At 39.6% G+C, this 18,114-nt stretch overlaps 2 protein-coding genes and 1 pseudogene across 2 annotated transcripts; 1 reads left to right on the top strand and 2 right to left on the bottom strand.

Moving 5' to 3' along the window:
- The first annotated feature begins 287 nt into the window (after window positions 1-287).
- LOC115015801 (pre-mRNA-splicing factor ATP-dependent RNA helicase DHX15) lies at window positions 288-8,110 on the top strand. Its single transcript, XM_029443409.1, has 14 exons — window positions 288-492; window positions 1,969-2,305; window positions 2,466-2,659; window positions 2,762-2,921; window positions 3,647-3,865; window positions 3,972-4,139; window positions 4,307-4,393; window positions 4,566-4,715; window positions 4,849-4,957; window positions 5,042-5,233; window positions 6,279-6,401; window positions 7,035-7,225; window positions 7,354-7,523; window positions 7,622-8,110. The coding sequence occupies exons 1-14, from the start codon at window positions 428-430 to the stop codon at window positions 7,737-7,739; spliced, it is 2,283 nt and encodes a 760-aa protein (XP_029299269.1). The 5' UTR covers window positions 288-427; the 3' UTR covers window positions 7,740-8,110.
- An 818-nt stretch (window positions 8,111-8,928) lies between these two features.
- Window positions 8,929-11,974, bottom strand: LOC115007251 (solute carrier family 22 member 7-like). Its single transcript, XM_029430035.1, has 9 exons — window positions 11,594-11,974; window positions 11,345-11,448; window positions 11,087-11,241; window positions 10,792-10,960; window positions 10,128-10,251; window positions 9,852-9,961; window positions 9,500-9,714; window positions 9,307-9,415; window positions 8,929-9,139 (listed from the first exon to the last, which is right to left on the bottom strand). Exons 1-9 carry the CDS (start codon window positions 11,972-11,974, stop codon window positions 8,929-8,931), a joined length of 1,578 nt encoding a protein of 525 aa, XP_029285895.1.
- Window positions 11,975-12,449: 475 nt separating this feature from the next.
- LOC115007242 (solute carrier family 22 member 7-like) lies at window positions 12,450-17,399 on the bottom strand (annotated as a pseudogene).
- Between the last annotated feature and the right edge of the window lie 715 nt (window positions 17,400-18,114).

Raw genomic sequence — 18,114 nt, 5'->3', positions numbered from 1 at the left:
AAGCTGCACATGAGTAAACATAAACATTTAGCTATAAGTAGGTGAAATAATATAAATATATGTAAACTAAAGGTACATATAAATTGTAAAATTGTAATAAATACTGTAGTGCAATGGTGCAAAGATTGAACATCTCACCGAGAACTTTATTATACTATAGAAGAATATCCCACAACATAGTGATACATAATCCTATTCATTTTTTATATTACATAAGCACAAACAGTTTGACCAATAGAAAGCCGCTAAATGTCAGTCCCTACTCCAGACCAGCAGGGGGCAGTAGAGAAATCTGCACAGCCTCTGTAAAAAACAAAAAGTGAAAAGAAGAAAACACAAGCACAGGAATCTGGAGTTAGCTCCATATTGACTGGTAGAATTGTGTCCGTGCTATTATATTAAATATAAACACAATTATTTCCTAAAGATGTCTAAAAGACATCGCCTGGATTTGGGCGATGACTACTCCTCCACTAAGAAGAGGTCTGAAGGGTAGGTGAAGCTCCAAAGTTACCTGTCTGCTTTAACTAGTTAGGTACTAGCTAGCTGGTGCTAGTTAATTTGGCTAATAGGATCCATGGATGGATAGTAACAACCGGGACAACATGTTCATTTTGTCGCTGTAATTTTAGGCACAGTTTAACAGCACCTGGGTGTCCTTCTGGTGCAGGGTTATAGATTAGTTAGCTACATGGTGTTAATAACTTAATGTAGGTTAATGTTAGCTGCTCTAGCTAACCAACGTTCCCTTCACCATTGAGTCACGTGCATGTGTTGTTAACGTTCACTTGGCGAGTTTCTAACAAACTTAGCTAGCTTACGTATATTTAACGTTATGTGGCTAACCTTAGCTACAAGTTAAAAGACTGATTTCGTTTTTGGAATAATAAATCACTATTAGAAACTACCATGTAGCTCCCAGCCAACCTTATTCTTACCATTGCGCTAGCATGCTAAATAAATACAACTTTGTGGGCTCTTATATATGTATACCCCAGACACAAACTGTTTCAATAAAGTCATTTCCATTATTAGTTTCGTTTGGTAACGTGACACCTAGGTGAATGACGTGTTCATTCACTTGTATTGTTTATTTTGGAGGGGTGATGTGATGCTGTTGAATTTCATGTCCAAGAGAGTTGGCTAAATATCATATAACTCTAGGTTAAACAAAAACTAAATATTAAGATCTTCTTAAGGCCAGGACAGGTGGGATATAGTTTTTTTTACCAACAATGTATGCCATTTTTGCATCATCATTCTCATCGAAAATAATGTTAAATTATTCATAGTGATTTGTCTTGCAAGGATCTGAACAAAACAAAACAAAATATTGTTTTTCTTTCATCTGTAGAATACGATTGGTAGTCCAGGACATCTCTGCAGCACCACAATACTTTACTCAGAATGGTATTTTGATACACATTTAGAATTTAACAAATATTACACTAGTCCATATTGTTTCATGTTATTCACTTTTCAATAAGATAACACACTATAGACTGGTTTATTGTTATTAACTGTTAATTATAAATACCAGTATCTGCCTTAAAAGTCCATTACCGTCTGGGCTGCAGTCTGCATTAGAGCAGATTAATGCTCATAGTGTTTATGTAAGTCTTTGACTTGTAATTCGAATGCACATACAGTAAACGTCAAAGTGATCATTACGACTTGGAAACCCTGAGTTCAGATATTTTCAACCTGCTTCTTTAATAATATGGAACCAAGTATATTTTTCGATGTTATCAATGCACAGTATTTTTTACAAGCATACAGCTGTCTTGACCTATATGATGTGAATACTTGCAAGAAGTAAATGCTCTGCCATTCCTCCCATGTGGCTAAACTAAGACTTAAACCTTTGAAATTTTGACAACTGTAGAAACAGCCAGAAAATCCCATAGTAGCTTTATAATGATTTAATTTACATTTGAAATAATTATAATGATGACCTGATGTTGACAGGAGAGACAGGGACCGTGACAGAGACCGTGAGGACCGCTCTAGGGACAGGGACCGGGATAGGGACCGGGACAGAGACCGGGACAGAGACACGAAGCCTCCTACTGTCCCGTCTAACAGCACGGTGCCCATGCCCTGCTTGGTGCCCATCAAGCAATTGGCTATGCAACAGCAAATCAACCCATTCACCAACCTGCCGCACACGCCGCGATTCTACGAGATCCTAAAGAAGCGGTTACAGCTTCCAGTGTGGGAGTACAAGGAAAACTTCACAGACATCATCACACGTCATCAGAGCTTTGTCCTTGTAGGAGAAACTGGCTCTGGAAAGACAACACAGGTCTGAAATTCAATAACTGTTATGTGTTAGATAGCTTTGTAATGCTTGTTGACAGCTTTTACCAGCATATCCAGTATGATGGCACTATGCTGCATACAAGTGATTTCCATTTTAAAATTATTTCAACTGAATTAATTTCAACTTTTGCTTCAATCTTCAGATCCCACAGTGGTGTGTGGACATGGTGAGGGGCTTGCCCGGGCCTAAGCGGGCGGTAGCCTGTACTCAGCCCAGGAGAGTGGCGGCTATGAGCGTGGCTCAAAGGGTGGCAGACGAAATGGACATCATGCTTGGACAGGAGGTCGGCTACTCTATTCGTTTTGAAGACTGCAGTTCGGCTAAGACTATACTTAAGTAAGTGATTGAGAATAGAATAGAATTCAGAATAGCTACAAGTCCTATTTGTTTTAGTCCAGAACGTCTCCATCTAACAAAGCATGTCTGTCATTTCTTTAGGTACATGACAGATGGTATGTTACTAAGAGAGGCTATGAATGACCCGCTGCTAGAGAGATATGGTGTGATCATTTTAGACGAGGCCCACGAGCGAACTCTGGCCACAGATATCCTGATGGGAGTACTCAAGGAGGTGGTGCGTCAACGACCAGATCTGAAGGTACTAGTTCATTTTTAATGACTGCAGTGAATGATCTGCTTGTCTTTATCATGATATGTTATGTTTTCCTACAACCAGGTGCTTTACTTAATGGGTAGGCTGATAAGAAAATTATCATTGTGCAAATTACACACAGAGAACTATAACAGTAATTTGTGCCTCTCAAGGATTCACATCACTGTTAAACACTCCCTTAACTAAAAGGCATCAAACCTCTGTACCTGACAGAGTTTCTAATATAATAAAATAGAAATCTCAAATTGAGCGTTTAACAGCGTTGTGAGTCCTCGGAAGGTACAATAAATTAATCTGCCATATTGCCAATTTAAATACTTTATCATTTGTTTAAGTTAGACACTGGATCACTGTTCAGGTGCTTAGCGTATAATAGAGTAGAAAATACATGCTTCACAGCACAGGCTGAAGAATTATCTGGTCCTTTTGATTCTAATCACATTTGTATTCTTATCCTTACACGTATTATTAAGTATTGAACATTTTCAGATAAAGGGGTGTGTGGTAGTTTACACAGAATTGCATATAGGCAAGACCAGGTCAGAGCTACGTCTTCTATAACTAAGAAATAAAACCATTGCATCATCTTAATCGAGCAAATGTAATTAAAATATCTACCAAAGCTGACAGTAATCTGATCATACAGAACAGACATTGATGCTCAGAACAAATACAAGTTGGCAAAACAACAACAAAGTCTTTCTTCACAGGTGATTGTCATGAGTGCCACGCTTGATGCCGGGAAGTTCCAGGTATACTTTGACAACTGTCCTCTCCTGACGATTCCCGGGCGTACACATCCTGTAGAGATTTTTTACACTCCTGAACCAGAGCGAGACTACCTCGAGGCAGCGATCCGCACTGTCATCCAGATTCATATGTGTGAGGAAGAAGAAGGTGACTGTCTTCTCTTTCTCACTGGTCAAGAGGTAAGACTTGTGCCGCTTGCATTACCGGTTACCAGGGTAAATCTCGTTATAGGTGGATTGCTCTGTTTTCTCAACTCACAAAGTTCAATCGAATTTTTCTTTTCAGGAAATTGACGAGGCCTGCAAACGGATCAAGCGTGAGGTAGATGACCTTGGACCTGAAGTCGGAGATATAAAAATCATTCCACTGTATTCCACATTGCCACCGCAGCAGCAGCAAAGGATCTTTGAGGCTGCTCCTCCAAGAAAGCCCAATGGTGCAATAGGAAGAAAGGTACAACTCATTTGTAACTAATAGAACAGATCAATTTGACTATAAAAGGAGTATTGCAGTGTATCAAGTGATCTAACTCCGTGGATGGCTTTACATTATGTGTCCATTTGCTCTTGCTTATTAGATTTCGATAATAGATCTCTGACAGCCTGTTGATTCATCCGCAGGTTGTGGTTTCGACAAACATTGCTGAGACCTCTCTGACAATTGATGGTGTGGTGTTTGTCATCGATCCTGGATTTGCCAAGCAAAAGGTAGGCGACGTGGATTTACATTGCATTTAGTCATGTTCCTAATATGGTGCGACATCAACATTTGGACGATACTTTTAAACTCATTAGTGTAAATGCAGATACAGAATGTTTTTTCCCTTGTACGTCTTGGGTCAAGTATTTCATTTAAACATGCTTTGAAATGTTTGTCCAGGTTTACAATCCCCGTATCAGAGTCGAGTCTTTGCTCGTCACAGCCATCAGTAAAGCATCTGCCCAGCAGAGGGCGGGACGAGCCGGCAGAACACGTCCAGGGAAATGTTTCCGCCTCTACACAGAGAAGGCCTACAAAACAGAGATGCAGGCAAGTGACAAGAGTCAGACTTATTGTCCTCTTCACTTCTACTTAGGCATGTTCTTCGAATGAATACACACTTTGTTTGCACATTCATGGCTGTTTTTGTAGTTTATTTACATTGTGAACACCCCCGCTCCAGGATAACACATACCCTGAGATTCTTCGATCCAACTTGGGATCGGTTGTGCTGCAGCTGAAAAAGCTGGGTATCGATGACCTTGTGCACTTTGACTTCATGGATCCACCAGGTGAGTTAATCTGCATTAGTATAATTGAATCTACACTTGGTCATAAATCTCTGACCTTTCTAACCGTGTCTTCCTTTTCTGCAGCTCCGGAGACGCTGATGAGGGCGCTTGAGCTGCTGAATTACCTGGCAGCTCTCAATGATGACGGCGACCTGACGGAGCTGGGCTCCATGATGGCCGAGTTTCCTTTGGACCCCCAGCTGGCTAAGATGGTCATTGCCAGCTGCGAGTTTAACTGCTCTAACGAGATCCTTTCCATTACTGCCATGCTGTCAGGTAATGCCCAGGACTGGGCTGACATTTCTGCCTTTTGTAGGCCAAGTCTCTTGGGGTTAAACGCACTACTACCAACTGGTAGTTTTATTTGGGGGTGGGGGGTGTCTGTGCAGAGCATTTTGTGAACACATGTAAATGGAACCAGGGCTATTAATCATACATAACCGTATGTTTAATGAGTTATTACTGAAGTACAGATGGGTGCTAAAATAGAGAAACGGATGTCCTTAGCAGGACATTAAGGACAAATTAAATTGTAGTATTAAGTAAATCTGAAGCAACAACATATTGACCCAATGTCATATGGAAGTTTAACTCTGAAAATAATTTTTGGTTTAAATCAGTTGACAACAACATGCATACAGATTGTGCAGCTTAACAAGATGCCCTCTGAATTGGAGTTATGCATGCCATGTTTTTATAGCCTTGCAGCTCCAACTCGTATGTTATCGTCAAATAGCCTTTTATTTCACAAATTCAGTTTCTCTACAGCTTCACTTAAAATTTGAAGCTCTCCCTTAATTCTTTATTGGCTTTTAATTTAATTTAATTAATACAATTTATTTCCAATATGTCTTTCATCACCAAATCAGGTTCATATGGTAGGCACCATCTATTTTATTCATATCACCGCATTTATCTGAATTTTCTTTTCATTGAATGAATGCATTGTGAATTTGAACTATTGTCTTTATGTATAATTATCATATGTAGCCTCTAAGCATTATGTCTCGATACGAAAAAGTAACATTTCTGAATCTTGAAAATTTAAAACATTGCTGGTGTCCCTAACACTTTGTAGTTGTGTGAAAACTCTTGTTTTACAGATGTGGTTAAATGACCCCCTCTCTACGAGCTAATAGCCATTACAGTTGGGAATGACCATGAGAAAAGACTGCAGCCCCCTTTGATAGAGCTTGTGGTCCTGCCCTGTCCCAACGCAGTGTCGAGTGCCCTAGCATCATAGGCTTTGCTCCATTTTGCTTTGAATATTTGACTCATCCCTATGGGCGGCTTTGTTGGGGCCCATACCAACCTTGTTTAGTCCCACAGTGTTTTGTCCGCCCCACGGAGGCTAAGAAGGCAGCAGACGAGTCCAAGATGAGGTTTGCTCACATCGACGGCGACCACTTGACGCTGCTCAACGTCTACCACGCCTTCAAACAAAGTGAGCATCATTCTCAAAGATCCCCTTTAGACATGTTTCCAGACAAATATACTTGGAATAATGTGTCTGGAAAGAAATAAGTTTACTAACTGTTGATGATAAAAATCACGTTGACTTCCGCGCTCTACATTGGAGGAACATCACACTGGTGTAAGTTACCAATAACCTGTTGTGATGTCACAAAAACCTGCTCATACATACACGTGTTGAACTCCAATTCAAGGTGAAACACATGCATGGTTCAGTGAAAGTCAAACCTCCAAGTGAAGAAACAATAAGCAGTTTTAGTAGATGAACTGCACCACTGGCGCTCCACTGTGTTTGCCATCTTGTCACTAACTTTGTCTGCTGTTTGTTGCTTTGCACGTTACGTACAGTGGGTTTGTCAGAGCTTTTTCACTTAAAAGAAAATGTTTAGAGAGAAGTTAGGGGCCAAGACATTGTTCAAAAGCAAGTGATTGTAAATGTGCTTGATATTTCTCTGTGGGCTTGTTATTATACGTGACTCATTTTTACATTCCACATAGGCAGTTGATTAATTGTTAATGTGAAAAATATTGATTGCCGCAGCTTTTAAATGTGTTGAGTAAAAGACCTGACACTTAAACCAAACGTCTGAATACTTGTTTCCAGACCACGAGTCTAACCAGTGGTGCTATGACAACTTTGTCAACTACCGTTCACTGATGTCTGCCGACAACGTGCGTCAGCAGCTGTCCAGGATCATGGACCGCTTCAACCTGCCCCGCCGGAGCACAGAGTTCACCAGCAGAGATTACTACACCAACATCCGCCGAGCGCTCTGCACCGGCTTCTTCATGCAGGTAAACCATTATTTAGTTATTTAAATAGTTATGTGGTTAGATGCTAACGTAATGACATCTTTCACAATGTTTTTACAGGGTAGAGGGTTACATGTATCTGTTAATTAATGTTTTTTTTAATCCTCCAGGTGGCTCATTTGGAGCGCACAGGTCATTACCTCACAGTCAAAGACAACCAAGTGGTCCAACTACATCCATCTACAGTCCTGGACCACAAGCCCGAGTGGGTGCTCTACAACGAATTTGTCCTCACCACCAAAAACTACATCCGCACTTGCACAGACATCAAACCAGAGTGGTACGTGTGCAGAGATTAACATTTTTTTAGTGATACAGGTTCATACAGATAAATGCATGATACATGATCTCCTGACATACTTCTTCCTTTTGTTACAGGCTGGTGAAGATTGCCCCCCAGTACTATGAAATGAGTAACTTCCCGCAATGTGAAGCTAAAAGACAGCTGGAGCGAATCGTTGCCAAACTAGATAGCAAGGAGTATTCGCAGTACTGAACAATAGCCAAGAAGTGTCCTGGGAAACATTTGCGTACTTTAGTTTTTAGATCTTTCTGTATCATTGTATCTTAATGTTTCAAATCTGGATTTTTATATTTTGTTTTTGTTTTGTTTTGTTTCTTTTTCCCATCAATGTCAATTCTGTAACTGTGAGTGTAATGTCCGATATCAGCAGCGAATATTAGACCTGGCTATAAAGATTTTCAAAAGGAATATCAGAAAACATGTCATTTAGATGTGGTTGACTTTCCTGTAGGGGATTGCTGAGTCATACAAAAGATTTGTGTTTGCTTTGTTTCTTTAATAAAGGAGCTTTGATTTAATTTCTTTGTACATATTAATTAGTAAAGCCTGTTATTGCAAAAGTAGTGTGGTCCCTAGTGGAGTTTTTATTTTTTGCTTTTGTGTTGGGATTTTGATTTTGGTAGATTAAATAATTAATTTGTTGATGTGTACAGGCTTGTTTACAAGTAATCAATACACCAGTAGTAGTTCAGTATTCTTCATACATAATGCTTCTGTGTTATTATCTAAGATGGAGCTCAGCTTGTGATTCACAGATAAAATCGTGACGGTGATTCTTGTTTGAGTATTCAGGAAACAAAATCAGGTCCAAAGCACTCAGATTATTTTATTTTATCACATTGAATGTAATACACCTCATAACAGTGGTTCTCATCCTTGGGTTCGGGACCCTCAAGGGATCACAAGATTAAAAATGAAGGGGTAAAGAAATCTATAACAAGATAAACATTGTGTTTACTTTTTCTGGATTACTTTAATCTTGGATTTTCGAATTACGTGAGGGGAAAAAAACTTCCAAATGAGACAATCTGAGGAGCAAACGGCACTTTTTGTTACCCAAACCTTGTGAGTTGACATAACAGGGTGTAAGGTTCATGCTTCACAAAGGTTTGGTAACCAGTGCCTTATACCACTTTAATTATTTCATTTACTGTCGATGGTACTAATATAAGTTTCACTCTTTACACAAAGTTTTCATCACGACCCCTCAGGAGGTCCTTCCAAAAAACGAATATTTAGATAAAACCTGAAGGTAATTATACTAAAGCATGACCGTAAAAGGAATTATTACAAAATACATTGTACATTAATTGCTTTTATTTTTATTTTACTAAAAATAACTGCTTGACTGAATATTCACTGACACCTCTTACTGTGTTCACTACCAATGCTTTTCAATATCCTCGATTGTCTCTGGCAGGCACCTTTTGCGTGTCTCTGACAGTGTTCTTGCCACAACTCCCCCGAGTACAGCCACAGCGCACAGGACGGCCTGGGGCAGGTCCTTCCACACGTCATCCAGTAAGAGAACCAAAGGAGCCACAGCTACACCAAGTCGAGCCATGAAGGAGTTGTAGCCCATACCGTTCTGCCTGAACAAACACAGAAGACACTAACTTTAGGGCTTTTTTTTTATCATTTGAGGTACAAAGAAATATATCTTCAATGTGAAGTGCTGATAAAGCTCTTTGTATTGTATGTTACAAATCCAAAGATTTGGCAGGCTTTTTTCAGATTGATAAGAAAAATGCATAGTTACCTTACTACAGTGGGATAGAGCTCAGAACTGTAGAGCACAATAGTGGCAAAGGATGCTGAAGAAAACCCTTTTCCAATGACTGACACCACTGTTCTGACAACAGACATATCTGAAAACAGGACATCAGAAACAAGGCTTTTTAAAATAACCTAAACCTTAGATGTAAGTCTGTGAACATCAATGAATGCTATACCTTTAGGTATTACGATGTTGATGCCAAGACAGACGGCAGCCATCAGCAGAGCTCCCACCTCTGTGGATCGCCTGCCTATCTTATCCAGTAAGTAGTAAACTGCTACTTTGGCTGGGAGCTCAATTACAGCATAGGTAAACTGAGTGAGGTAGATATTGAGCCCAAAGCCTGTGATGTTGAAGCTGATGCCATAAAATGTAGTTGCCACGCAAAACCTAAAGGAAGAGAAAGTGAGACTCAATAGTTTTATGATACAATCAGAAGTATTCCCCTGACTCTTTGACCCAAACATAAGGCATAAGATATTTTTCAATCCAAAATCATTGAGCACAATGGCATTGGGAATACAGACCAGACTATACCAGTGCGTAGGGCCAGTTTCCTCATTTTTGGTGTTCGTATAAGATCGAGGTACGAATAGGGCCGGTCTCTTTTCTCAGTCACAACAATAGTGGCTAGCGACTGAAAGAATATAAAGCAGCATTATTCTCTAAACCATGTGATACAAACGAAAAGGGTTAATAACAATAATAGTGTATTAGACAACAGAAGTTTATTGTAAATCTGGAAGACAGACTGAAGTGTTGTTAGATTTGTGTTAGTTCACCATCATATTGAATATGCTAACCTCTGTTTTAAGTGTCTCCATGAACTCCTCTGTTCGGTTCATCTTGGCACATTCTTTTAAATATAGCTGAGCTTGCTCCAGCTTTCCATTGGCAATGAGCCACCTTGCCGACTCTGGCATCCACCTAATGTTAAAGGCAAATCATTTTTTACTCCTTATGTATTACATTGTAATGACTTTCATTGCATTTTTACATTAAAAACACATTTGATAAATAATATGTACCTATACTATGTATTTATTCTAACCCCAGTTGGATACAGGTTCAGCACAAAAGTAAAAAGTCGTCTTTTATTCCACACATTTCTTGTCAAAAGGCGCCGACATTACCGACAATGCAACTGGATTGCTGACAGTTCAGTCAGAGATCCGTATGCGTTATGCCGGTAGCAGCTAATGTAGCCTCCAGCCGCTATCCTCAAGCAGAGACGAGGAGCGGGCTGCAGAGGTCTAATTGAAGTTGACTCAAATTACATCACTTTTAAGTTGATTTTACGGCATTTTCAACAGTTCAACAAAAATGTTTTTTGAGAGTTTGTAATATTAGTGTGCAAAAAAACATGTTTATTTTTAATTAATCCATGCAAATATTAAGCACCCCCAAAACACAACCGTGCCGGGTTCACTGTAGGGGACTTCTGTTATATCAGCTATAGACTCATACCTCCAGGTGAAGATGGCCAAGAGTAGAGGTGAGGTGACAGTTACAACTAGTCTCCGCCAATCAGTAACAAAGTATGCAATAGCTGCAAATATGATGCTCCCAAATGTCCACGATAAGCTGTCCATCACCCCAACCAGTTTCCTGTGCTCGATGTCCACCCACTCCACATCTGAAAAGAATAAACACCTCAAAACACTTCACAATCCTGTTTTATTTTCTCTAGACCTACATTTGGTGGCCTAGGCTTCTGAGGTTCCCAGGGTATGTAATAACAGAAATTAAAATGTATTATTACTGAGGACTGTTGTAACAATGATGATGCCGGTGATGCAAAACCCAGTCAAGAACCTCAGCACTACGAACGCCGTGTAGGATGTAGAAAAAGCACTTCCAACAGCAAAGAACATTCCAGACACATACGACACCAGCAGCATGATCCTTCGGCCAAACCTAAGATAAGTCAGAAAGTCTCCAAATTAGAATTTCACTGATTGGTTGAAATATTTGGTAATCAAAGTTATAAGCTGAATATTAAGTAGTCAAGCTACGATACCTGTCACTCAGACTTCCAAAGGTCACAGCTCCAAACATCACCCCAACAAAAAAGATGCTAGTAGTTAGTTTGTTTTTCCCTCTTCTATCACACACCAGGTCCCACTTGCATGAGAAAAGAAAGAAAGAAGTTTGCTCTGTTGTTTGAGGACATGATTTAGCCTCTTCTCCCTAAAAAGTGTTCATGATGGCGAACAAGTACATTATATTTTGTCTGATGTTTTTACAAATTGCAAGAAATAAAGCTCACCTGTGAGGTCACAGTAGTGTTGATGGTGGCCTTATCGTACACCCATCCATTCTGGCACGGCACTGTGAGGAGTTCAGTTATGTTGGAAGAGTTGAACAGCAGATGATACTGAGGCTCTGCAAACATCTGACAGGAGTTTGGAGTCCCATCTTCATGGACTGGAATGCCTACAACAAGCCTCTCTGCCTCGGATAAATTCCTAAAAATTCCTCCATCATCCAGAGAGCTGATGTTGCAGTGGTGAGAGGGAACATTCGCTATGAAGTTGTTAAGCATGAAGTGGCAGGGCAATGTGAAGCGTCCGATGAAGGTGATCACAAGTATCATTATCTGAAATTTTCCAAATCCATTAATATTGGCTAGAATGTTCTCAAACTTCATTGTGGCAAAATCCTTTGAAACTGAGCGAAGACAAAATCCTCATACGCCCATGCCTTCACACTAAAGAAAAGTTGACAGCAAACCTGACTAAGACCTGGACGAAGCTACCTTTGGCATTTCTCTAACCCAGGGGCTGCTGGATTACAGTTGAAATTGGTAAATGTTTGACCTCACCTAACCACTAAAATAACTTTGCGTGAAGCAAAGTATACATTGGTTGTAATAGTTAAAGCAGGAACCTCAGTAAGTTTTGAAATAAGTCATCCTTTTATTACATTTCATGTACAAGCATCTCTTTGTTGCATTACATAAAGTAGCAAGGAATCAGTGGTAGTGATTTTCATTGGGTATTTTTTTTTTTTAATGCATACAGACAGACTTAGGAAGTTACAGTTTTGTTATTTGTACATGTTGCCATCAATGATCTTCCATCATCGCATTGGAGCTATTCAATGCGATGAAGAAAAACGATTAATCAGGAGAAGTCTCGTGAGAGGTCCAGACTGATCGCCCTCTGAAATACAGAAAAGTTACATTTTCAACACATTCATGTTATGACAGTTAAAAACTGAAAGCAAACAAGCTGCCAGACATGCAGCAAAGGCTATCAAGGAGAAAAGAGTACTCAGTAGAGGGAGCCACACTTCTTCAAAAACCATAATCAGAGGGGATACAGACACACCTATGAGGGCCATGAAGGAGCTGTAACCCAATCCGCTTTGCCTGTGTAACAAAAAAATATTATTTTAGACAACAGAGAAAGCGTTTACACTAATCAGGGGCCTGAACAAGTTTACGGTGTTAATTTGAATAACTTTGCTGAATAACATTTTGAACCATGGACACGGGTATACCTGATCTTGTTTTTATTTGGCAAACAATTCCAGATAACTAGTTAACATCTTTTTCAGTAAAGACCCTTGGATACGGGTATTGTTTGTAAATATGTAAAATATTACCTTTATAATTTATACTTAGAGATAACCACCCTATTGTAAAGACCCTGGGAGTTGTGTTATTGATGGGAAAAGGTCCAGGTAGGGTCACCCAAGGAAAACTGGTCCCAGGCAATGGATCAGACAAAAAGAGCAATTTAAGAACTCCCACAGAATGGTAAGTGTGTGGCCAAGTAACCTCACTCAGGAGACTGGGACACCCTCTTTATGTTGGGCCAGGGAGGGGAGCTTGATGGTGAGTGCTTGGTGGTTTGGCCTGCATCCATGGCCAAGGACGGCTCAGCCCAAAGACCTTAGTGGTACGTCTTATGATCCTACCAATAGCAAGGTTAAATGTAGGGGTGTGCTGCACTGGGTGGCATGCAGGGGCCTTGGCTTGCTGACCCCAGGTGTATAATACCTCTATGTATGGTTGGTATCAGCTAGATAGGGCTGAGCTCACCTTACTTCAAAGCGCTGACTCTGGAATTGAACACCAGAATAGGGGCCAAACTCTCAAACCAAAGACCTAGACATGGCCATCAACGTGAAGGAGTCCATCAAGACTGCCCAGGGGATCTTTGAATCAGCAGAAAGGTATCTGCAGGCCAGAAAGACTGTGCGTGCTGTAGTATGAACATATGGGAGGCAATGGAGAAGGATTTAAAGGACTTACCTCAATAAATGTCTGGGAAACAGACAACTCAGCAAGTGGACTCAGGGGGTCAGCCCAGACTACGTTTAGCATGGAAAAATAACTGCTTACCCTGATTAGGAATATGACCGAATGGTGGAAGGAACACTTTGGGCAACTTGCAAACCTGCCCTCTGTGGAGGAGTTTGAAGACTCGAGGGAAGCTTTTCTCATCTCTCTGTCCGCAGTCACAGAGGTAGTCCAAAAACTCCATGGTGGCAAGGCGCCATAGGTAGATGAGCGCTTTGGGTAGTGACTATAAGAATGAGATCTCGGATGCAAGAAGTTGAAAAGTGTTTCCTTCTCAAGGTGACTGGATACACCCTAAGAGAAAGGGTGAGGAGCTCAATCTTGAAAGAGCCTCAAATTGAACCACTGTCCTTTGGATTGAAAGGAGTCCTGAGGTGGTTTGAACATCTGTTTAGGATGCCTCCTGGATATCTCCCTGTGGAGGTATTTTGGGCATGTCCAACTGGGGGAAGACCCTGCAGCAAACATAGACCCTGCATGAGGGATTTTATCCCAGCTGGCCTACCTTGGGATCCCATAGAAGACGCTTGAGGACATGGCCGTGGAGAAGGACATCTTGTCTACGTTGCTTAGTCTGTTGCTTCGATAAGTTGCATTCAGATAAGAGGCAATCAATTGATGGATCAATAGTAACGATTTGTATGAGATATTTCACTTACCTCATTACTGTTGGGTAAAGCTCTGCTGTGTACAGAAACACAATTGTAAAAGCTGCGCCTGCGAACATCTTTCCCAAAGTTCCCACAGTCATCCGAAAGATCGTCATATCTGGAAGAAAAAAAATTAAGCTTGTTTTAAACCACGATACTATGTATCATATTTGAACAGGCATATTTCAGTATTTCAGATGCAACATTCAACATTGTGTTATTGGAATAAAGAATTTCTTACTGTCATATATGAACAGTTTCAATAGGACAAGTTACAAACACATATTACTTATGAATTATGAATTGATAACAGAGTAATTCTTTATTTGATTTTTGTTGATGTTATAGAGTTATAGTAGTAGCTACACAACAACCTTATTATTTCAAAGAAATACAAATATAAATCGATCATTTACCTTGAGGAATACAAATGTTGCAGAATATACACAGTCCAGTCAGAACAAGTGTCCCAGCCTGATTCAACCTTCGGCCAATTTTCTTCAAGGTGAAAAAAATGAAGATTTTTGCTGGGATTTCAATTGTGCCGTAAATGAACTGTGTAAGATAAATATTCACACCAAACATGGCAACATTTAGGCTGATTCCATAATACGTACAAGACACTCCGAACCTATGAGCAGAAGGAGAGCAAGTGAATTCATTGTAAACAATGTATGAAATAAAATGACACAAAGGCAGAACAGAAAGCAATCATTTCTGTTTTGGACAGCAGGTGTCTTTTACAATAGTATAATAGGACACATAAAGATAATCTGAGTCAATGTATCCACACAATCAGTGTACAAGGTATATTAAGATGCAGGTAACCATAACAGCAGTACATCTGCGTTGTGCTATATCTTATCAGTCATCTCTCACAAGTGATTTAATGCATGTTGAGGTGTCCTGATGTGCAAACAAGGCATAAATGAACAAAGTGCTGTGCTAGTTATTTCCTATATCATATAACTGTCACCCATTTGTTAACGTTAGGTGCATAAAATGTACATTATTATACATTTTGCAGGTTATTAAGAGTTGAAGTAAGAGTTCATCTTTCCGTTGTTCAAAGCCAGTAACAAACATACCACAAAATGCCAGTAAGTAGAGTCAGTCTCCTCATTCTGGGGGTCTTCACCAGGTCCAAATAGGAATATCTTCTGCTTTTGTTATTTAATAGTATTCCTTCAGACAAAACCTTGAGGATAACAAATAAAACCATTTGTCAGATTATGGAGCCTCATGGAATATCAATGATTTTAACAAAAAGGAGTAGATTATTTACATTTAATACCTCAGGATTTAGGTCAGCCATGAACTGCTCTCTGCGGTTGACTTTTGCGCATTTGCTCAAGTAAAAATGAGCACTGTTCAACTTTTTATTGCTTATCAGCCATCTGGCAGATTCAGGGACCCACCTGCGGCAGAATATGATTTAATGAAGGACACCGTTTCAAAAATATATTAACATATACATATTTTGGACAGGAAATGTCTTGTTACAAGTAGAAGCTTTATTTGTACTTTATCCTTACCACAGGGAGACTACTGCGAGAAACAGTGGGGTGGTTGCTGTGGCAATCAGATACCTCCAGTCATTCACAAAATAGGCCACAACAGATAGAAGAGCAGTAAAAACACTCCAGTCCAGGCTCATTAAAATGCCCACCGCAGTTCGATGTTTAATATCCACCCATTCAATACCTGTGATGAGGAATGACCAATAACTCAAATCTGAAAGAATGCAGGATAATAGTGTGTTTTGTGAGACTATGGTATGTTGGTCATGTTCTTTATATAAAAGTGTAAGTGTTGGAAGAGACATTAGGACCTAAATAATAAAGTTTAACACATTTTTGCTGTGTTCTATCAATTACGTTTGTGCTTACTAATTTGTGCTCTGTCTTTTTTTAATTAAAAATATTTGTATTTATTTATTCATTTGGTATGAATAGGACAACAAATATACTATAAGACCAAACTTTCCAAGGACGATTGCGATTATGTTGACTCCTGAAAGTCCAAATCCAGTGAGGAACCGAAATTATATGAGAAAGCACTTCCAAATCCAAAGACCATGGTTAACATGTAGGACACCAGAAGCGATCGTTTCCTGCCAAACCTGTGAGAAAGATTGACTATATATTAACACCCTGGTCTGTTAGGTACAATATATGTAATTTCATAAAATATCTTGTATACTTCACAAAACATTGTGTTCATTAACATTGGGATGGAAACAGGTAATGTCTACAGTAACATTCTGAACACAAGAATGTCATCCAATAGTCAAATATTACCTTTGACTTTGGACTATCTGCCCGAGAAGAAGTAACAGATTTCCCGCTTACAGTAATGTTTTAGAACTCTCTTATGCATAATTGTAACATGGCTGATAATACGCACAGAGGCTAATGCAAGCTAAAAACTGCAATTATAATACTGTAGAAAAATAATATTTCTCAAAGTACTACTGTTTAAAAACAAACATAAAACCGAACAACCAAGAGATGGAAGTATGATTGATTTGAAAGTTTAAGTCACCTGTCACTAAGATAGCCAAATGCTGCCGCTCCAAACATGACCCCTAAGAAGAAGATAGTGACCGATCCTCTGTTCATTCTTCTTTGATCACAAACCAGATCCCACTACGTGTGAAACAGACAAAATACATTAAAGTGGCTAATCTGGGATTTGTGCTACTTTGATCCTTTTTAAATAGAAATAAAATTCACCTCTGTGGCCAGATTAGACTTGAAGGTGCTGGTATCGTACACCCATCCGTCCTGACACGGCACTGTAGGGAGTTCAGTCATGTTGGAGGAGTTTAGCAGCAGATGATACTGAGGCTCTGCAAACATCTGACAGGAGTTTGGAGTCCCGTCCGCCTGGACTGGAATACTAACAACAAGCCTCTCTACCTCGGATAAATTCCTAAATACTCCTCCATCATCCAGAGAGCTGATGTTGCAGTGGTGAGAGGGAATAAACGCGATGAAGTTATTCAGCAGAAAGTGAAAAGGCAAAGTCATACGAGGAATTACCATCAAGAGGATTGTCCGTAATTGGAATCTCCCAAAGCCGTTCACCTCTACCAGCACATTCTCAAACTTCATCTTCAAGATAAGACAGCAAAGAAAAATAATGATTGGAAATATTTTCTTAACGGACAAAAGTAGAATTGATCAGAAACACAAAGCATACAACATGTAAGTTTGAAAGTCTCTGTCCTACTGCATAATGGTCAGCTACGAGCATTTATGATTGTGTAGTAAAGATAGTGCACTCAAACACAATGCACTCTCAGTAACACAAACGGATCATTTGTTAATGATTCAGGAAGTCCTAAGCACATGCAGGACAATGTGCCACAGTTCCTAGAAAACAAAAACCACAAGTTAATCTGTTACAAATTAATCTGCAAATGATACTATTGAGGATGAGGTAGTCTAAAGGTTAAAGAGACAGTTTGAATCCTAAAAAGTAAAGCTGCTTCTCAAATACTGTCTGACTGGCGTGCTGTCATGGGGTTACCCAATGCCTTCTTATAAGTGGCAGTCAGGGTGCAAATGTTGCAAGTAAAAAAAAAATGATTTTGAGGGATTCCAGTAACAGAGGTCATCCGCGAATTGTAAGACACGTCCTATGATGGGTGAATCAGAAGAATCAGAATCAGAATTTGGTTTATTGCCAAGCAGGTTTTCACATACAAGGAATTTGCTTTGGTGTGTAATGGTGCAAACATAGACACAGTAGGAGAAATTTTAAATAAGAGCAAATACAGAAGAATATAAATATAGAAAAAAGAATGTAATGAAAAATATGTACAGT

The sequence above is a fragment of the Cottoperca gobio genome, chromosome 1 (assembly GCF_900634415.1).
Source record: "Cottoperca gobio chromosome 1, fCotGob3.1, whole genome shotgun sequence".
Lineage (NCBI taxonomy): Eukaryota > Metazoa > Chordata > Actinopteri > Perciformes > Bovichtidae > Cottoperca > Cottoperca gobio.
The sequence above is the reverse complement of the archived record's forward strand: the minus strand, read 5'-3'. Positions and strand labels throughout refer to the sequence as shown.